General features: G+C 42.4%; 2 protein-coding genes across 2 annotated transcripts in view; one reads left to right on the top strand and one right to left on the bottom strand.

Moving 5' to 3' along the window:
- CCDC38 (coiled-coil domain containing 38) overlaps positions 1–6,684 on the bottom strand; it is a 35,821-nt gene extending 29,137 nt beyond the window's left edge. The window contains 2 exon segments of the mRNA XM_043881310.1: positions 1,575–1,631; positions 6,545–6,684. Of these exon segments, the coding sequence (XP_043737245.1) occupies positions 1,575–1,631; positions 6,545–6,650 (163 nt within the window). The 5' untranslated portion in view covers positions 6,651–6,684.
- Positions 6,685–6,808: 124 nt separating this feature from the next.
- Positions 6,809–21,208, top strand: AMDHD1 (amidohydrolase domain containing 1). Its single transcript, XM_043882404.1, has 9 exons — positions 6,809–7,014; positions 8,783–8,889; positions 10,515–10,579; positions 12,513–12,790; positions 14,931–15,156; positions 16,951–17,075; positions 18,460–18,553; positions 19,349–19,509; positions 20,614–21,208. The coding sequence occupies exons 1-9, from the start codon at positions 6,878–6,880 to the stop codon at positions 20,699–20,701; spliced, it is 1,281 nt and encodes a 426-aa protein (XP_043738339.1). The 5' UTR covers positions 6,809–6,877; the 3' UTR covers positions 20,702–21,208.
- Positions 21,209–21,990: the final 782 nt, after the last annotated feature.

The raw sequence follows: 21,990 nt of genomic DNA, 5'->3' as shown, positions 1-21,990 counted from the left end.
GTTCAGAGGGTCATATAATGTTATTAATATGTAATTTTATTAATTTATAAGCAGGTCATGGGCTCAGGAAACTGGTCCCAAAGATGCTGTTCATTGCTCTGTTAATGAAAAAATCCTTTCACTGTGACCCAAGAGTTTTGTATCCAAGCAACTGTGGAAAGCAAACTTATTAGTTTGTTAATAGGGGAACATCTTAGATCCCTCATAGTTCTTGACAAAGTAATACAAAACTTTTAAGAAAGGAGGGATCATCTAATACATACTATTCTATTATTCTGCATCTTGGCTTTATCAGTTAGCAATATCTTAGAAGTTCTTTCTATATCAACACATATATATTTAGCTCATTTAAAAAAAAGCTATCTAGTAGTCAATTCTTTGGATGTATTGTACTTAATATAACAAATCCCATATCAATGGACATGATGGTCGATCCCAGTCTTTTGCTATTATAAATAATGCTGCACTGAATATTCTTATATGCATATCTTTAATCACTTGTTCAAATGTATCTGTGGAAGAAATTTACAATATGGTCCTATTTAAATGCTTTTTAAAGTTTGATAGTGGAGCAGAGGCTACTAATGGTTCTCTGATACCCATTCTCCATTATTCTAAGAAAGAAGGACCTTCAACTGTAACTTGGCACACGGGCCCCCAGAGTTAAGACTATATGTCTCAACCTCCCTTGGAGCTAGATATAGCCATGTAAATAAGTTCTGGCCAAGGGGATGTCAGGAGAAGTGGTGAGTGAAGCTTCTAGGAAGTGTCCTGAAAAGAAGGAGTGTGTACCTCCCTTCCTTACTCTCCCCCTTGCTGGGAGGAATATGGGTGTTATTGCTGGTGTGGAAGCAGCCATCCTGGATAAAGAATACAGACCAGCAACAAGCTAAAAGCCTGGGCCCCTGATGTGAGCTTTCATAGGAGCCGTGGAAAGCTTCTCTCCAGAGTTTGTTACTTAAGAGAGAAATAAACGTCTGCCATGTTTAAGCCACTGCGGTTTTATATTTTCCGTCAAGTCCAGCTTAAACCTTTTAATTCTAAACACAGATAGGGCTACGTTTTTTCAAAGAGAATGCCTCTAGAGCACCTGTTATCCACAACGCATTCTTGGTGTTGTCCAATTTTCAAATCTTTGTCAAATTTATAAGTGATAAATGGTTATTCTTGTATACAGACCAATACAAATTCCTTGTCCATTTGTAAAGAAGCGGAAAAATGAAGAGATAAAGGATGATAAAAGAAAGGAGAAGACAGATTTTGATAAAGGGTAGTTTTTGTGTCCTTTATTATGATGAATAATTGAGCTAATTATTTTATATCATGAAGGACTCTAAGAATGTAGCTAACTGTGATAACTTAATGCCCCTCTGATTTGAAGATTTGTTTTCAGTATTAAAAAATAGAAGGGAACTTTCTCAGTAGGGAGTTCATAAACTCTTTACATGGAGAGACTAAGTCTGATCTTATCATGCAGCCATACAGTGTTCTCCTTTTCTTATTGCCCAGTCCATCATGGAGACTAACTGTAACTAGCCACAAAGCAAGAGCCCAGTAATTGATTTCTTCTTTACCTGCAGGAGTCACTGGTGACACTGACAAAAACTGGGATGACATTTTGTGTCTTGGCCCTGTCCAAAGAAAAGGAAATATATTTTAAAAACTCTATAAGCATTACATAATACACAGCACATGTAAAGGGAATCAATAGTCTCTAGAAGTTGTTCTACCTCTGTATTTTCATAGGTATTAATCCCTCTATTGATCAATGAAGGGCTGATGATGAACATAAGGGAGAAGAAGAGAACCAGCTATTCTTAGAAAGGGATTGTAAAGTTTTCAAACTAAACCAATATGATATACTAACCAGGGAAAATAAGTCAAAGTCAGTGAATGGTTTTTGTTGTACAAAATGGAAATAGCAGGATGACTAAGGGGCTTCCCTGGTGGCTTAGATGGTAAAGAATCCGCCTGCCGTGTGGGAGACCTAGGTTCAATCCCTGGGTCAGGAAGATCCCCTGGAGGAGGGCATGGCAACCCACTCCAGTATTCTTGCCTGGAGAATCCCATGGACAGAAGAGCCTGGCGGGCTACAGTCCATGGGGTTGCAAAGAGCTGTACACGACCGAGCAACTACGCACAGCACTCCCAAACGAGAGGGAAAATGTTGTCAGATTGCATAGCAGATGCCTGCAAATTCACATCTAAAATACATGTACAATCCCACTTCCAATGGAAGAAAAAGAGAGTTGGAAAACCAGGGACTGAAAATGGTAATGTTTGATTGCAAGCCATCATTTTTAGAGGAAACATGGGCTTGTGATTAAGAGCCTGGACTCTCATTATGCTTCTTCACCCTTACCCTTCCATTTCCCCATCTTTCAAAAGGGATGGTAAGAATAGCACCTATCTCCTGAAATTGTTACAGGAGTTAGCATATGTCTTGCCCTTTGGACAGCATCAGAAGCATAGTAAGGGTCATATAGGTGTAAGCTCATGGAGAAAATACTCTAAGAATGGAAGATACTTGGTGTGCTTGAGAACAGCAAGAGACTAGTGGAGCTTAACCAGTGAATAAAGGGGAGAGTGACAGCCAAGGTCAAAGAGACAACAAGACCCTGTAGGTCATTTACTAAGTGGAATAAAGATCATAAAATGAATCACTCTGAGTGCTGAGCTGAGAATAGACTACAGAAGAGGCTGAGGGTCAGGTAGGGAGATCTGTTGGGATGCTACAGCTATTGAGAGGCAAGAGCTTACGGGGTTTCTTGGGATAGTAGTGGAAGTGGTGATATATTTGGAAAGTAGAGACTATAGGACTGGGTGATGGTTTGAATATGGGGTATGAGATAAAGAGCCCAGGAATTAAAGGATGAAATTGCCATCAATGGAGACAGAGAAGACTGTGGGGAAAAGGGAGGTTGGGAAGAACAAAGGTTCAGTTTGGAATATGATAAATTTGAGATATCTATTAGACCTCTAAGGGGACTAATATAAATATAAATACACTAATATAAATATATACTATTCTTCCAAGTGAACACCATGCTGGTTGGTTTAATTAATTCTTGCATTCTTCTAACATTATGCAATCACATATGGTCACTGCATAATATAAAAGACAGTCAGGTCCTTTGATGCATGTCGTCATAGGGTACCATGAATGCCACTGTGGAAAGACCCTAGCCTTTGGGGACAGGCATGTTTGAATCTTGTTTCTGACTCTTCTCGGCTCTCTCTCTTAGGCCTACCCGATGAAACTCAGCACATCTAAACTGCTTCTTCCAAGTATGGATACTAATTTTCTTTCAGCCTTACAGCCTTGTTGTAATTTCCAAACACAGATAATGTATGCAAAGTGCTTACTCATGATAGACGGATAGGGAAACAATTGCTTATACTTTCTTCAAAATAGATATCCAGATCTGTCTTCTTTCTGGTCCACTCTGTCTTATGAACAACCACAGTACTTGGAAAGAAGAGGAGGGGTAACTGACAACCCCTTTCATAAGAAACCCTGAATTAAAGTTCTTGAAACCAGGTTGTTTGAGAGGAGTAGACCACAAATATTGATACAAATTTGGGGAATCTGACCCACCTTATTGGGTTTCCCAAGTGGCACTACTGGTAAAGAACCCACCTGCCAATGCAGGAGACATAAGAGATGCAGGTTTGATCCCTGGGTTGGGAATATCCCCTGAAGGAGAACATGGCAATCTACTCCAGTATTCTTGCCTAGAGAAACACGTGGACAGAGAAGCCTGGTGGGCTACAGCCCACAGAGTCGCAGAGAGACCCACTTTAGCACAGATTCTTAATATTCCAAGCTTTGTGGAAGTAGAGAAAGAGGAACGGGGTTATACATAATAATATCTAAACCTACAGTCCTAGAGCAACTTTAAATGAATTCCCAATAACAGTATCTAGCAGATGTTATTTGAAGCAGTTTGTGTTTGGTTTTCTCAACAATTCTCTTTATAATTCAGTGGAAGTGGATTTGCAGATTCTTTCATCAGTATATAGAAATCTTTGTCTCCGAAATGCAAACGAAGATTTAGACAGGTTCTCTCAGACCCAATGCCTTTCAACTTTTCCCCACCCCCTTCCCTCCCACTTGGACAAATACTCAGAGAGAGGGCTGTGAACTGTGTCCTTGGATGGTGTGGAGAGACCAGTGCAAGCAATCTTTTTTTATTTACCAGAAAGCTGGGAGCCACTACGTCCTTGGCCTGCTCCCTGACCTGCCTCTCTCGATTAGGTCAGAAGCAGAGCATGGTGATGAGGAAATTACCTTCAGCTTGACATTAAAGTCCCCACTGGCGTCAAACTAGCTCTTCTGTATGGACTCTTCTGTTGACATTTCTGACTGTACCTTTTACAAACTGAAGAAATAATTGCAGGTCCAGGAGAAGGAAGAGTAGGTGAAAGACACCAGCCAACGTGAGTCCCGTGGTGTGACAAGGACTTTGTAAATCAAAGAGCTGCAGATGCTGGTCATTCCAGAGGCTAAATGTGCTCTCTTCACCCCTCTGTAATTACTGAACAATGGCTGGAGGAAAGAAGTCTGCTCTTAACCTTCTTACTTCTGCAGACTTGTTTGCAGGGGCTTTTTTAGCAATGTTGTCTGTGTGGACTGTAATCAAATACACTCAGTTCACCCACAGATAAAATCTTCATGAAGAAAAAGGACAACTTCTTTTAGACTTACAAAGAACTTGTAAGCTTTAAATACATGGTATATGCTTTGAAGGACTATCAGTTGAAATCAAATGTTTAACTTAACTGACCAGCAAGACAAATAACAGGATTAAAATAAACTGACAGTAATAATCAGTAATAATAGTATTACTTCTTTAGAGCTAAGCACTGGGCTAAGTGATTTACACACCATCTTATTTAAAGCTCAGGTAAGTCCATAAAGTAAAACAATCATCCCCATGATATAGGTGAGAAAATGGAGGCTTAGGGAAATTAAGCAAACCCCCAAGGTCAAACAGTTCATAAGTAACAAAAGTGGGATGAAGACTAGTTTATCAAACCCCACAGGCTTCTATGTTCCTATAATTTCATCCCATCCTTTATACCTAGAATTGCATATATCTGCAAATATGCCTATAAATGCAAAATGTAACTGATTTAGCAGAAATTTTATAAACAAATGTTAACATTTCTCTATAAATTAGTGACTTTATGTGTCTCTATTTTCCACTGTTTCTACTTCTATTATTTCTCTGCATATATTATACTTTTTTTTTTAATACTTTTCTTTTTAAAACTGTGAAAGACACCTCTGTTTGTGATTGTGTGTCTGAGCTGTGGGTAATCTATAGATTTTTTTTTTCTTCTTTAGTGTCTCTTATTTACATTATCTATTTAATTCTTTCCCATTTTCCCCTTCTCTTTCTTACCTGACTGATCTCTTTTTATGGCCATAATATGAAGCTTAACTATATTCTTATTTATTGTGTTCATTTAAAGGAGTTCTTGCTTTCTGTTCTTTGTTACAAATGGCTTTATAATGACACAAAATTGACTTTTATATTTTGTGGTTTTGCCAGGCTCAGCTTTCTTTGATCATATGTTATTTGCATCTATTAAGTGTCTTCCTTTTGACTGTAAAGTCTTTGCTAGGAAGAAAAAGGGCCTTCCTATCTTTGAATGTCCTACAAGGCCTAACAGAGAGCTTCTAATAAGTGTATAAACAAAATGAAATATTTAGAAGGCTCAAAATCCTGTGCCTGCCAGTGTATTCACAGCAACTGACAGGCAGGAAGAGATGTGGCTAAGAGTTACAGACCATCTTCCTTATACTTGAAAGTGAAAGAAAGTGAAGTTGCTCAGTGGTGTCCGACTCTGCGACCCCATGGACTGTAGCCCACCAGGCTCCTCTGTCCATGGGGTTTTCCAGGCAAGAATACTGGAGTGTGTTGCCATTTCCTGCTCCAGGGGATCTTCCTCACAGGGATTGAACCCGGGTCTCCCGCATGGTAGGCAGACGCTTTATCCTCTGAGCCACCAGGGAAGTCTCCTTACACTTGCGGTGGTCTCCAATCTTGGTGGCTAATTGAGGGCAGGCCCCGCTGTATAGAGTTGGGATGGGGAACATCAAGCTGAAACCAGTTTTACCTCAACAAGTTGGGATCCGGGAGCGTTTCCAACCTATCCTTCAGGAAGGGGTTAGGGGAAGCTGGGTGAAGGCGCCAATCGATTCTTCAGTCTGGGCTCGATCCGCCCCCACTCCGGTAGTAGGGGATGGGAGTGCGGCTGGCCAACCGAAAGGCGGGAGGCACCGTCACCGCGCTCGCGGCCGCGCGGACCCGGGGCGACTCCACCCGCAACGCCCCGCCACCGACCCCCGCTCCCTCTGCTGTGGCCCGTGCGCCCCAGGCGCCGCTCCAGGCCCCTGGGCAGAGGTGTCTCCCCACTCCGTCCCCTCCCGGGGCTCCCTCCAGGTTCTTCCCCCATCTCCCCATTTCAGCTCCTCTGGGGTACCCGAGTCCTCGGCGACGCCCTCCCGCCGGGTCACGCCATCCTCGTGGCCCACCTTTCTCTCTTCCCACCGCTGAGCTGCAGTCTGTGAAGTAGGGACAGTGATTCCTGCCGCATTTACCCAGAAAGTGACAAAGTGACCGGCAAAGAGGAGAGGCCATTATAACGTTTATTACTAATCAGCGTTCCTGCCGTCGTCCTCTCACCGCCCTGGCGCTGGTGGAGGGGAGGCCCGCATCCCCGCAGTCGGGAAACTCCCAGGCTGGCAGCCCCGCCCCGCGCCGCCCCCCGGGCCGCGGGCCACGCCCCCGCCGGCCTGCCCGCTCCTCCGCCTGCCGCGCTAGGCGCCGGCCCCGCAGCCTCCGCCAGACCCGCGGAGCACGGCGACATGGCCGGCGGCCACCGCCTCCTGCTGGAGAACGCGCGGCAAGTGGTGCTGGTGTGCGCCCGCGGCGAGCGCTTCCTGGCCGGGGACGCGCTGCGCAGCCTGGAGGTGCTGGAGGGCGCCAGCCTGGTGGTGGGCACGTAAGTGGCCGCGCCGTCTGGGCCGCGGGCCGCTTGCTGCGGGGACCAGTCTGCCAAGTGCTCTTTCTATAACTTGTGCACTGTGGAGGGAAAGGAGGTAACAGGCTTCCCGGGGAGATGGTTGTACGCCTGCCTTTCAGGCGCCTATTGCTAACGTGTTTGGCCGCTTTGGGTTGTCATTCACTTGGAAAAGAAAAACACTCTCAAGCTGCACAACCCACTGAGCCGCATCAGGATCGCGCCTCTGCTGATAAAATACGATTGCGGCGATCAGAAAGGGTAGGGGTTCTCTCCAATGCTTCCTGAAGTGTGGACAGGGGCCACCTGCCTCAGATGGCCTGAGTTGTTTGTTTGTTTTTTTTTAAGACAGATTTCTGATCCCTCCCCACCTCCGTATTCCCAGATCTCCCCCCAACAAGTTTTATTGAGATGTAATTGGCATACAGCACTGTATAGATTTAAGGTGAACAGCATAATGAATTAACTTACATACATCATGAAATGATTACCAGCAAGTATAGTGAGCATCCATCCTTTCATACAAAGAAATAGAAAAAAAAAAAAAATGTTTTCTTTGTGACCAGAACTCTTAGGACTTACTCTCTTAACAACTTAATGTATAACATGTAGCAGTGTTCATTATATTTATCGTGCTATACATTACATCCCTAGTACTTATGTATCTTATAACTGGAAGTTTGTACATTTTGATTACTTTCGTCCAGTCCCCGCCACCCGCTCCGCACCTATCTTCAGGTCTTTTGAATCAGGATCTCTGTGGGTGAAGTTTTGAGATCGGAATTTTTACAAAGCGTATCTCCCACCTACTTCTACTGTACGCCAGAACTTGAAACCCACAGAAGCCCTTTATGTGGTAATGGTTTGGGGTGATAGAAAATTAAAATTCAGCCACCAGAAAGAGAGGACATTTTTCAGTTATTTTCATTTAACCTTCTGAGAGTAAAAGAACAGCAGAGAAAAAAAAAAAAAAGAACAGCAGAAGCTTGGAAGGCAGACTTGGAGTGGGCCTGGGGGTTGGATTCCCATCTGAATTGAAGAGCCAGTGACGCTGAAATTACACGAGTTTCATCCCTTATCTGAGGCTGCTTAGGGTTGTGTAAGAACCCAGTTTTTAGGGACTCTCTGTGTGTTTAATTAACAGAGGAATAAAAATATTCCCAGTGTTATGGTCAAAAATTTGTTAAAATCAGTTAACAAGAATTGCATGGATATAGGAACCTAGGGTCAATTGATAGCCATATTCCACGGAGTTCCAAGGATCTAGACTCCTACCCTCTGCTCAGCTGAGCACTCCACTCTTCCTCACAGTCACTCCATCGTCCAAGACGCCTGTGCCTTCTCCCATTATGGTGTCTCCATTCCAGCCGGTAGGAAGGAAGAGAAGAAACTCCTACTGGCTAGAACTTAGTCACGTGGCCTCACCTGGCTGATGGGAGACTTGGAAATGAAGTCTTTACTCTGGGTGGTCAAGACTTCAGCTAAAATTTAGGAATCTAGCACTGTGGGAAAAGGAAACATTGATCTTGGGGAACAACTAGCAATCTCTGCCACACATGACTTTTTGCCTTGCGTGTGGCTAGAGTCAGTTTCCAAAGACAAAAGCTTAAGAAGGAAATACAATAAATATTGACTGACTGAAAGTAAGTTCATTATACTTACTGGTAATCATTTTATAGTTAAAATCATTGGTCAAATTTTTCACAATATTTCCTCCAAATTTAGTGATAATTTCTTGATTTTTCTTCAGAGATGGGTTCATAAAAGCCATTGGTCCTGCTGATGCTATCCAAAAACAGTTTTCAGAAGAAACATTTGAAGAAAGAATTGACTGTTCTGGGAAATGCATCTTGCCAGGTATTAACCTCTTTTGCAATAAAGGCCTGAAAGCAGTTTTAATAAAGAGGAATAGTAGTAGCTTGTTTTAAATAAGGTCTCACAATATATGAAAATATAATATCTGCCATTTATTGAATTCCTACTAGTAAATGTCTAACTGCTTTACAGACACATTTTCTTGTTGAATGACACTGAACTGCCTTGTAAGTATCATTGTCTACACATCATAGATTAGAACACTGACGTTTATGTGTGAAATATCTTACCCAAGATCTCTAAACAGGTAAAGGACCAGCTGGAATCAAATGCACTCATTCACTCCACTTCTTTCCACTCACATGCTGAAAAGAAACCAGCTGTGTTGGGTTTGGGTTTGGGGTTCAAAAACTGTCCAAAGAATTTTATTAATCCATTGCACAGGGGAGGCAAATAGGGCAAGCTGCTCTCTCTAATTCTAGAATAGACTCTAAATTTGTATAGAGTATGAGACAAAGGGCCCATCTCCAGGCAGAAAAAGCATAAGCCAAAGAACCCTAGAGATTTCACCAAAGTTCATTTTTATCTTTAGTGATTGACAACAGAATCAGTTTATTAGCCACCATATCCTAAATTATCCATGTTTTACAGTTTCCCTGGTGGCTCAGGTGGTAAAGAATCTGCCTGCAATACAGGAAACCCAGTTGGATCCCTGGGTTGGGAAGATCCCCTGGAAAAGGAGATGGCAAACCACTCCAGTATTCTTGCCTAGAAAATCCCATGGACAGAGGAGCCTGGTGGGCTACAGTCCATGGGGTCACAAAGAGTCAGACACGACTGAGCACTAACACTTTTCTCCAACATGGCTATTATGTAATCATCTGAAACAAAGTTCACACCAATTTTGAGTTTTGTGCAGACATTGAGGCTAGGGTTTATACTTTAAAAATGTGTACTCTGTATACATGAGAGAACTTCTACTGTCTGGCTCTTGGGGGTCAGGAGAGAAAGTCAGGGTGAAATCTGAGGAGAAAGAGCAGAATGTGGTAGAGAAAGCAATCCAAATAGGGACTTTTGGTTTTACTCTAATCAAAGCCACTAATGAACCATTTTTACTTTAAATGTTACTTTAACCATAGTTACTTTAAATGCTCTGGAAAGACACAGTTTACCAAATTGTACCTGCATAAACAAAAGTTCCAAGTGGTTGCTTTAAGGTTTCTCTTTAATTAAAACATATTTCTTTCTTGAAGAAAGACTTATCTTTATAATTTCATATTTTGACTTCTCAAAGTGGAGGGTAGGGATTGTATTGTTCTTTTTCACACCTAGATTATTCTTTGGTGATAGAGTCCTTGGGTTTGCTCAACTAGTAGGTTTGACATTCTGTTCTAAATTCTTGTTTGGAGAGCATGGATTTATTGGGCAAAAGGAGCTGTGTTTCTTTGGAGGATGTTTTCATCATGTTGATTCAGTCTTCCATTAGAGCCTTCTAGACCAACCATGGAGAGTCTTCTTGGAACCACGCAGACGCCTTCTTCCCCCTCCACCGTCCTCCAAGATGGGTATCACCGTCATGCTTTCCCGAGAACCATATTAGAGTCTGTCTACTGTCCAAGTGCTTTTGATTTCATAACTGTAAACATGATGTGATTTATTGATTACAGGTTTAGTGGATGCACACACACATCCAGTGTGGGCTGGAGAAAGAGTTCACGAGTTTGCAATGAAGGTAATTGCAGTAGACAATGGCAAATCAAAATAAAGCACAAATATACACAAAACTTCTTCTAGAGTTTGTAGGCTGTTAGACTTTACAACAAATGTCTATGTGTCTATTTAATGGATATTTTTTACTAGCTTTGACTATGGAGCTAAGTTACTACAAAGTTAACTAATTTATGACTTGGTGCCAAATCTTTATGCACAGGGCTGTCAATAGTTTGAAGTATAATAGTTTTCAAGATATTTTAGCTGCCAAATGCTCCTGTTAAAATAGAGTTTTACCTGGTTTGCTCACTAATTTCCCCTCTTTTCCCCCATTCCATTCCCTGGTAGCCTTTAAAGGGACTCCAGGAAGCAGTTTGAAAATCACCACTCACTGGGGTCAAAGTTGGAAAAATATATTATTAATCACAAAATAAAATAAGCTTTATATTGTTCCTACAGAAAAATGAGACATTAAGAAACATAAATTATAGTCTTTTATCAGGCATTAATTAGCCACAGTCAACCCTCACATCCCTGGTTTGAGCCACTTTCACACTGTTTATTTGCTTGTTTTTAGTAGACCTTTTTAGAGCAGTTTAGGTTCACAGCACAATTGTGTGAAAGGTTCCAAGATTTCCCATATACCGCTGGCCCCCAACTTCTGTCCAAAGCATAGCCTTTTCCATTTTCAACATCCCTGACCCGAGATGTACATTTGTCAGCATGGATGAACCTACAGTGACACATTATTATCACCGATAGTCCACAGTTCTTGTTACTGTTGACCCTTGCTGTTGTGCATTCTCTGGGTTTGAGGAAATGTCTGCTGACTGCCTCCACTACTGTAATATCATACAGGGTAATTTTACTGCCCCCCCCCCCCCCCCCCCCCGCCAAATCCTCTGTGCTCTGCCTATTCTCTCCTCCTAAAAACTAGTAACTGCTGACCTTTCTACTGTTGCCATAGTTTTGCTTTTTCCAGAATGTCATATGGTTGGAATCCTACAGTATGTAGCCTTTTCAGATTGAGTTTCCTTCATATTTTTTCTTCACACTGTGTTTTCAAAAACTGTGTATCCTAACAGCCAAATTGGATGATTTAAGAAAAAGAAAAAAAAATTTATTCAAGTATTGTCTACCTTTCTCAACAAGCTAGAGTTGTTTTTTTAAGACTTTATTAAACCACTGAATTTCAGAGCCAAAAATGTAGAGGTTTGCAGCCCAGTTCTCTAATTATCTGATGCAGAAAGGACTGAGCCCACCAGCTTTTTGTGAACATGAAATCCTTGAAGATCATTTTTATCAAACCATTGAAACTTTCCTTAAAAGCTCTAGTTTGCAATACCTTGAATGGGACAGAATTAAGATCAAAGGAAAGGGTTTGGCAATGGGGGCCCCAGGATGGCACATTTTACACCACCTTCCTTGCAGCTCAGAGTAACAGCAGGATCTCAGAAGAGCCTTTTTATTTTCTTGAGTGACAGAGGTCAGGCCTGAAACTCTAGGTGGCCAAATACCGAGGGGTGCAAATGCTCTGGGTCTCTTGGTGGAGACTCAGGCAGGTAACGACAGCGGGATCCCCTAATCGCCTAAGCTTCACTTTCTCATAGGTGCTGAGATCAGCTGGTATACACTGGGACTAACTGGATTGTTAAAATACTTTTGTACCTGTTGGTAAATTGTCGCTACCCTGAGACCCCAGGTCCCTACCACGTCTCCCATCTCTGCCACCCTGGTCCCTTCCTGGCATACCTCTGACTCCCACAACTCCCCACCACCCTGGCAGAGTAGGGAGTTCTAGAATTGTGTGTCCCAGCATCCTTTCTGATTGGCTATGGTGCCTACGTCATACCAGTTGTCAATCATGTTGAATATCATCCCTGGACATAGGTTCTGCAGACCTGCCTGCAGCCTCCCTTCATTTTCCAGACCTAAGGGTGACCCCGTGTGTTCAGTTGGCAGGAGCCACATACATGGACATCCATCGGGCTGGAGGAGGGATCAACTTCACGGTGGAGCGCACCCGCCAGGCCTCTGAGGAGGAGCTGTATAGCTCCTTCCAGCAGCGGCTTGGGTGCATGATGCGGGCAGGGACCACGCTGGTGGAGTGCAAGAGTGGATACGGCCTCAGCCTGGAGACGGAGCTCAAGATGCTGCGGGTGATTGAGCGTGCCCGGCGGGACTTGGACATCGGCATCTCGGTCACTTACTGCGGAGCCCACTCTGTGCCAAAGTAACCTCAACAGAAGGGACCGGGGTTTAACTCGGGCAGTTAAAAACCAGAAGGGGTCATGTGGGGGCTTCTGAGTGGGGGCTTCTGAGTGGGGGCTGTGTTCTCCAGGGGCCTAAGGGGCACCAGCACTTGGGCTCTTGCAGAGGAACCAGTAGAACCTTTGGAAAGGTGTTCTGATTCTAAAGGTCAGTCATCTCACACGCATGATTTTAGACAGGTGGTCTCCATCAGGCCCACCCATTTGCAAGTCTCTTCATGGTGAAGGAAAAAGAGATGTTCACAACTTTTTTTTTTTGGTCAGCAAAAAGAAATTGCCCTGATCAGTTCAGTTCAGTTCAGTCGCTCAGTCATGTCCAACTCTTTGCGACCCCATGAATCGCAGCATTTTTAAAATGACAGATGCTCATTTAAGTAGTTTCCCATGACAGTGATCACAGAGGCACCTTTTATATAACACCCTGTAGAGGTGGAGCAAGTCTTGACATCAAGATGACTCAGCTGGTTTTTGTTTCTGTTCATCTGTTTGCTTGTTTAGCAGCAAACACTTTTGTTTTATTGTAAATGTGTTTTTCAGCTTTTCTCTTGATCTAAAAAGCTTCTCCCCTGTGGATTTGCCATAGAGAATTCTCTACCCTTCTGTCCCTGCATCTTGTCTGTCCTGGAATCACTACATCAGAAGGCCCACAGTTCCAGAACCAAAAGATCCAAAAGAGATCCAGACTACAAAGTTCATAGGGTGTTGCCTAAGAAGTTTTAAGTTGTAGTAACTTAGAGAATAAATGCCACAGGCTTACAAAAATGGTTTGATTATTTAAATAGCCCATTTAATTAAATAATATTTAAAATTAATAATTAAATCATTTCAGGTTTAATTCAATTTTTCACACTTATTTAGTTTTGTGAACTTTGAAAAATAGACATTTTAATGTTAATATTTGTTTACCATCCTCAATCAGAGGAACCAAAAAAATTAACATTGAAAATTATTGTGAAAAATTTACAAAATGAATTAAGTAGGAAGAAACATAAACACTGAATATTTACAGTGATGTTTGTTGTATGTATTTACCATTTATACTTCTGAAATTATTAAGACTTGAAACTGCACTCAGACTGCTGGGATATCCTATCTATGATAGTCTGTTTTTCATCATTTTTTTCAGTTGGAAAGACAATGTGACATGGTAGAAAAGTCTCAAACTTTGGAGAGACCTCAGACCTGGGTTTGAATCTAGCTAAGCTCCATCCAACTGGTTGATTTTAAGTTTTGATCATTAATTTTTCTGAACATGAATTGTTCATCTGTAAATCAGCAAAATAACACCTTTCCTATATGGTTGTCTCAAAAACAGAAACACATATATAAGTACCTGTCTCCTCATAGTCCGCATCTGTCTACCCACCCAGGCGGTTTTTGCTGAGAGTTTTCTGTGTGCCAGACACACAGCTGATGTTTTACAGAAAAATTCTCCATCTGCCAGTAAGCCTGTGAGCTCTCCTCTTCATCCCCACAGTTAAAGGCCCAGAGGATGCCCCGTGACGTCTGCATCAGGTGTCCAAAGTTATACAGCCTGCAAGTGGTGGAGCTCTGGGGTTCTCTGACCCAAAAGCCCAGCCCATTCTCAGATATAACTACCCAGGAATCTTAGAATTTCAGGGTCTCCTTCTTCCCCTACGTCTGATGAGACAGAACTCCTTAGGCAGAAGCCTCTAGAAACTGTGGGGGAAGAAAAAGTCAGGATGATAGCTGGACCCAGGTATGGGGCCCACAGTTGGGTGTCAGGGAAGCATCCAGCATGTCCTCTAAGTGTCCTTGGCAAGAAGATTCAGGTTTTCAGCCAGGTGGCCTTGCTGACTTTCCCAAAGGCAGCCCCAGTATCCCAGAATGGGTAAGCCATCTGTCTCTCTGGCTCTAGGGCCAGTGTATACAGAAGTCTTGTCAATACCTCTGTTAGGCAGGCTTGTCCCAATTGTTAAGAGTCCTGAGTTATATATAGCTTTGATTCTTTCTTTACCTTTTTGAGGCTCAGGGTCACATATCTATAGTTTCTTAAGTTCTCCAAGTACCAAAGACCACTTTCTCCAACATTTTTTTTTTTTTTTTAAACTTGCCTGTGGTGATCTCCTTTTCTTCTCTCAGAGGAAAAACTGCTTCTGAGGCCGCTGATGACATCATCAAAAACCACCTCCCAAGGCTGAAGGAACTTGGCAGAAATGGGGAAATACACGTTGACAATATAGATGTGTTCTGTGAAAAGGGTGTCTTTGACCTTGATTCCACCAGAAGAATTCTTCAAAGTGGGAAAGATATAGGGTTACAGATTAACTTCCATGGGGATGAACTCCACCCCATGAAGGCTGCTGAGGTATGGTTGTTCTCTTGCTCTTCCTTTGTCAACACTCGTGCTGTGGAAAACTCAATGAGTTTGTTCAAAGGAAGGAATGACCTTCTGAAAAGATAGAGGATGGGGAAATTTGTTAGAAATATGTGCGGGTTGGTCTGGTTGAGCTTTGGAATTCTTTTTTGCTGATCATTTGCTTTTATTATCTCCTCCTAGTGATACTAGTAGAAAAAAAAAAAAACCTTTGTGATCTCATTTACTAAATTCACAACCTATTTTGATTGTCATTTGAAGTCACCCTAGCACAGTCTCTTAATTTCACATGAAGCTTCTAGAGTTTTTCTGTGACAGCATTCAGACGAATTTTAGTGGAGCATGCCTTAATAGTGACAGGATGATTTTCAAATTGTGAAGTCTTTCCCAGATTCATTTATTCATACTTGGAAGAAATTCAAAATCCCCTCCAAGTTTCATCTGAGTGACTACCTCTCTGGGATCCTTCCCAAACCTCTCTAAGAGTGGGTTATAGCCCCTCCCTGTCCTTGTTCCGCTGTTTAAAATCTCCTCTGTGATTCCTACTGGACATGAACACACTGAGGACCACACCCATGTCTTCTTGTGTGTGTGTGTGTCTGTGTGTGTGCACACGCTTAGTCACTCAGTCATGTCTGACCTTACCCAGCCTCATTTCCTGGAGGTTAACACAGTGCCTGGAGTGCAAATGGTCTTTAGAAAGGAAATATTTGTTAAATGAATGAGAACTGGGTGGTCAGCAAGATACTTCGGGCTGTAGAGAGTGACTGTGAATTAAATGTGAATTAAATCAATAGAAGTTGATAATTCCCTGGATAAGCAAATCAAGTTTGGGAAAGTTGAGGATGATTCCAAGATCAAAAGGGAACCTGCCTTGGGGAGCATCGTCTGCGCTGCCCACAAGCCCCCAGAGCCCCGATCCCAGTGCTCGTCTACCTGAGCCAGATGCTGCTGGGGGCTCTTCTTCCCTGCCCTGGGGAGGGCATCGCAGCCTCCCTGGCTCACAGTGGAATGCCAGCTATCAGTCTTCTTGCCTTGGAAGGCTCCTCATGTCATCTTTCAGCCTGGGGCACTTTGCGCATGTGTGTGCATGTGCGCACATGTGTCAAAATTTGTCAAGTTGAGAAATAATCCACTTTAATACATTCTTATCCAAGCATTACCTCTTCTTGGTTGTCTTCTAACAACCTAGCATAAACTTTTCATCTGGAGGAAAGCCAAGTTCAAGAAGATAATCTAGGGACTTCCCTGGTGGTCCAATGTGTAAGACGCTGCGTGTCCACTGCCAGGGGCCCAGATTAGGCCCAGGAATTAAGACCCCGAAAGCTGTGAGGTGTGGCAGAAAAAAGAAGATATTTTCAGATTACACAAATGATTCCACACTCCTAAAGTCTGTTTTCTCACCTCATCTGTTTTCTCTGAGGCAATGGCATTCCAGGTGCCTTTTTTGTAAATTTATGATGTATAACAATCAGATTTCACTACCAGGTTTGCTCAATGTTTTATTCTGATTCATAAGATTCATAAAATTTTCTCTTCTAGCAAATGTTTAAAGATCTTGGTAAGCATTTGTGTGTAGGAATAGTTTTTGAAGTAGCATGCTAGCTAAATTTTCAAATGAATGTCCACCATAAACCCTTTACCCACTTGGAGGCTTGTGCTCACAAGAGGTAGTTGGCAATAATAGAGTATTGTTTATTTTTGTAGGAAAAACCATATGCTGGCACTTTATTGATTTGTTGTTGCCGTGCGTGAAACCTCTCTTTCTCTGTCCGTTCTGCTTAGCTTGGGGCGGAACTGGGAGCGCAGGCCGTCAGTCACCTGGAAGAAGTGAGTGATGAAGGCATCGCTGCCATGGCAACAGCCAGATGCTCTGCTGTCCTCCTGCCCACCACGGCCTACATGCTGAGGTGAGGCTGTTTTCCACCTCCACGCAGGAGCTGCAAGTACGAGCTATAAAGACACAGACTTCCAAGGTGCCCAAATACTATTTCATCACCCTTTTATAATTAGAAAAGAGGCTTCATACTTTAAAAAGCACACATAAGATGTTAGGAATATTCTGAATCCGAATGAGTTGCTTTCTAAGATGATGCAAGTGGGGACCATTATCCTCATAAATCCTACAAGTAAGAGGAAAGAGGAGATGTCTAAGTATATTTTGTGGCATCTCCCCAGGGATCTGGCTGTGTGCCTTCCATGGATTGAGTCTTTGTCTAGCTGTGGTAAGCAGGGACTGCTCTTCGTTGCAGTGCACAGGCCTCTCGTTGCAGTGAGAGGCCTCTTGTTGCAGAGCACAGGCTCTAGGTGTCCGGGCTTCAGTGTTTGGAGCATATGGGCTCAGTAATTGCGGCTTGAGGGCTCTAGAGCACGGCCCGGAAGTCGTGACGCACAGGCTTGGCTGTCCCACAGCAGGTGAAGTCTTGCCAGACCAGGGCCGGGACTGCTCTCCCCTGCATTGGCAGGCAGGCTCCCGTCCACTGAAACACCAGAGAAGGCCTCCGTTCATCCTTTTAAAACATCCAGTTACCCTGCACAAAACAAAGTTCAGTTCTCCCTGGACTCTTCTCTTTTGCAATAGTTGTCACTGAATGAAATCTGTCCTCACCATATTAACTAGCGTCCATCTTTGTTCATTTTTGATTCAACTTTTGAGCCATGTCCTAAAGACTAAATTGTATTTGGTCAAGGAGATCAGGGAAATACCCAGTCCAGGAATAAGCACAAACATTGTACATCTTAGATTCTTGGACCTTCAGATGAATTTTAAAGAACCTACAAAAATGTTTGAGACCCCCACCTTCCAAAAAGGAGAGGGAGAGATACGAATTTTAAAATTGCAAAATGAAAGTTAACTTTAAAAACACTATTTAAACCTTGTTGTTTATATTTTGGAGTTCTAAAAAATGTATTATGTTTGAAAACAATTTTCAGTTATACTTTTCTTTCTTCACAAGAATGTCTCAATGTAGTGATTGTCATGATAATCCCCAATTAAAGAAGTTAGTCATACCCAAGGGATTTCAAAAGCAGGATGATAAAAATCAGGAGTCCTGGGGTGATGCTAGATCCCACCACTAATCACTTAATCTTGAGTTTCTGTTTCTTCTTCCAGAACGTGGAGGAGCTGGATATCTTGTTGTTGTTGAGTTGCTAAGTGGTGTCCGACTCTGCGACCCTGTGAACCGCGGCCTGCCGGGATATCTTAAATCTGCTTCAATTCTGAACATCTTCAGATGTTCTTCAAAATTTCCACTTCTTGAGACTGATATCTTTCTTCCCTCTTCTCCTTAGACTGAAGCAACCTCGAGCCAGGAAAATGTTAGATGAAGGAGTCATAGTGGCCCTGGGCAGCGATTTTAACCCTAATGCATATTGTTTTTCAATGGTAATTATTCTTAACATGCATTTCTGAGCAGACTGAAACTTCTACCAAGCATATAAATAATTTAAAAATATTTCACTGACTGGTAAAATGTATCAAAGACCTAAAAATATCTTCCGGTGAAACAAGAAAAAGAATGTGTAGACAGCAGGATAATTGCATATTTCTGTGCCTCTTGATTGCCTCCAGGCTTAGGGAGAGGAGAAAAAGGCTCTATTATGCTTTGATGCAGCCTTGGGCATTGTGGTTTTACAATAACCTATTCTCCCCCTCAGAACTGAATAATCTCAAAGAAGTTTTAGTAAGCAAATATGGAGGTGAGCTTCCTATGACAGTAAGTGACCTTGAAAAGTAGTGTTCGTGCTCACGTTCAACTCTTTCTGCAACCCCCTGGACTGTAGCCCACCAGGCTCCTCTGTCCATGGAATTTTCCAGGCAAGAATACTGGAGTGCATTGCCATTTCCTCCTCCAGGGGTCTTCCTGACCCAGGGATCAAACCCGCATCTCCTGCATTAGCAGGCGGATTCTGTACCACTGAGCCACTAGGGGAGACCCTTGAAAAGTAATAAATAAATATTAAATACATATGGAGTGGGTGGGTGAGCAATCCCTGTAATAAAGAAATCTTTCCCAAAGCATAAGAATCTTTACATTTAAATTCAAAATTTTTCTCATATTAATTCACCCTGCTTTACTTAGGCATTTATCTATCATTATTTGTTGTGCTTTGTTGAGAAATGTTCTAGGTGGCAGTTGTCTAGTTGCTTTTCTTCAATGCTTTTCTCTTCCCGTCTTAGCCAGTGGTCATGCATCTGGCGTGTGTGAACATGAGAATGTCCATGCCCGAGGCCTTGGCTGCTGCCACCATCAATGCCGCTTATGCCCTGGGAAAATCCCACACACAGGGATCTTTGGAAGTTGGCAAGCAGGGAGATCTCATTATCATCAATTCACCCAGGTGAGTGTTCTCCCAAGTAAGCCATTTTATTGTATGAAAATAAAAGTGTTAGTAGCTTAGTCGTGTCCAACTCTCTGCGACCCCATGGACTGTAGCCCACCAGACTCCTCTGTCCATGGGATTCTCCAGGCAAGGACACTGGCGTGGGTCACCATTCCCTCTCCAGGGGATCTTCCTGATCAGGGGTTAAACCCAGGTCTCCTGCACTGCAGGCAGATTCTTTACTGTCTGAGCCACTGAGGAAGCCCCATTCTATTGTGTGTCCACTGTCATGTGGAGACTTGGTTAAAACCCCCTTCCACTGATGATTCGTGTCAGGCTCTGTGTAAGCTCAGAGAAGCTACCCGGTCTTCTCACTGTCCCCCTTTTCTAAGCAAAAAGTCTCCCTCCAGGTCCTAAACTGCAGGGTAGACCAACTTTTCTGGTCTCTTGTCTGTCTTCCATCTTTCGTAGATCTCTGGGTCTCTGCTCTGTTTGCCTGGACCTTGGACCTGTGCTGCTCTTTGACGTGGGTTTTGTTTTTCTTCTTGTGCGCTGACCTTTGCTGCTTGCACTGAGCCCTGCAGGTCACAGCTCTAGCTTGTCGCCCTGGTTCTAATTCATTACCTCTCTGACTTTTCCTTCCTACTGCATGCCAAAAGCTTCGCTGCAGTTATTCTGCCTCTGGTTTTGTACTTTTCACCCACAGTCTGCTGCCTGGTGGACCTCCAGTGTAACAATTTGAGTCTTATTGTTCTAAATCTTAAAGTTGTGAATTCTATGGTGTCTGGACCCTAGCAAGTCCTCATGTTCAACAGAAGAGGGTGGCTCCATAATTCTACTCTTGAGGGGATCATAAGCTATTGTCTCATGGAAAGTAATGCTAATGTTACAATTTATGCATCAGTTAACTGAATCAAATATTTTAAGATCAGATATTTAATATCATTAAACAATGCTTGATTTATCATAGACTGATTATCATGGTACTCTGTCATTTTTTTTAAAGCCCAAATATTAACTACTAAGTATAAATAAATTTTTAGAGAATGTATTTTGAAATTGGCATTTATTGACAAAGTAATCATTTTGACTTGTATGCATTAATGTTTGATTTCTTTCTAGATGGGAGCATTTGATTTACCAGTTTGGAGGCCATCATGAATTAATTGATTATGTTATTGCTAAAGGAAAAGTCATCTATAAAAAATGATAGATCTATAAGGAAAGAGGAGACTCTTCAACTGTATAAGTCAATACAGTTATGTTAAGAGTTAAAATACCTTAGTAGTTTAGCAGAATGATGTCATTTAAATATATTTCAATATTTTGTTAATCCACTTGAGAAACCCAAGGGATTCAATTATTTTAACATATGCACATTGACATATAACCAGGTAAACAACTTGTGATGATAGTCTCAAACATTAACTTCACAAAGTTTTGTTATAAATATTCTGCAGATTAATTCATTAGTGTCCTCTGAGGGGAGGGTGTTCTTCTATTTCTAATTTCTTCTCAACCCTTACCATAGAGCTTCATGGCAGAGTTCAAGACTTGTCATTTTATACACAAGTACAGGGACCTTCTTGTAATGGATGCATTTTGATCAAATCCAATAATACAATTTTTTAAAATTGTTTTTAAGTTTTTTATTCTTCACATTAATTACAAATGTCTGAAAAATTTTATAGCTCTCAATAAATACTTTCTATCACTATTATTGTTGTTGTTTATAGCAACATGAGAAATCAGTCAGTGGTGTTGTCTATTAGAGCTTTTAAGGAAATGAACAAATTACAGAAGAAAGTGGATTACATATAGGAAAAGTGGATGATTATATAAATGGGTGTCTCTAAAGCCTTATGAGTTTACTTGAAATCTTTTAAAATGCTTTCATCATCTTAATAATCACAGCTTCATGATCAAACTATGTTCTGTTTAGGAAGAGATGACTAGACAAGTAAACAGTACCCAAATTATCACCCATTTCAAGTGGATAGAGCCTGAATCAATGAGTCTCTACTGTATTCAGTAGAGAGCAAATCAAGAGATCCCGTGTCAGGAGGTTAAAGGTAACAGTGCACGTGGCAATCACTGGCTAGTAGCGCAGAGTCTCTGGAGTTCGGCTCCTCACATGCTTGGTGAAGAAGCTGAAAGGGGGTGTGGGAAGCCTGGTTGCTGTGGGTGATACCTCCCCTGTGACTGGTCTCCTAGTTAACGGTAGGAGTCTGGGGTGCAGGAGATAGCTTGAAAGGCCAAAACTAAAGATTAGGTCTGTCCTAGAATCCAAGTCATGCAGAAGCATATCCTTACACTTAGGGAATAAGCAGGTGAAGCACTTATTTTCCTTCTGTGTGTGCTCAGTTGCTCAGTCATGTCCAACTCTTTGCGATCCATGGACTGTAGCCCGCCAGACTCCTCTGTCCACGGGGATGCTCCAGGCAAGAATACTGGGGTGGGTTGCCACACCCTTCTCCAGGGGATCTTCCCAACCGAGGG

This window comes from Cervus elaphus, chromosome 22 (assembly GCF_910594005.1).
Source record: "Cervus elaphus chromosome 22, mCerEla1.1, whole genome shotgun sequence".
NCBI lineage: Eukaryota > Metazoa > Chordata > Mammalia > Artiodactyla > Cervidae > Cervus > Cervus elaphus.
The sequence above is the reverse complement of the archived record's forward strand: the minus strand, read 5'-3'. Positions and strand labels throughout refer to the sequence as shown.

Excerpts from the sequence above, each read along its gene's own strand:
- AMDHD1 (XM_043882404.1), top strand. The coding sequence starts at position 6,878 with ATGGCCGGCGGCCACCGCCTCCTGCTGGAGAACGCGCGGCAAGTGGTG. Across the intron at positions 17,076-18,459 it reads ACCACGGCCTACATGCTGAG|ACTGAAGCAACCTCGAGCCA; the intron begins GTGAGGCTGTTT and ends TCTTCTCCTTAG. Across the intron at positions 18,554-19,348 it reads ATGCATATTGTTTTTCAATG|CCAGTGGTCATGCATCTGGC; the intron begins GTAATTATTCTT and ends TTCCCGTCTTAG.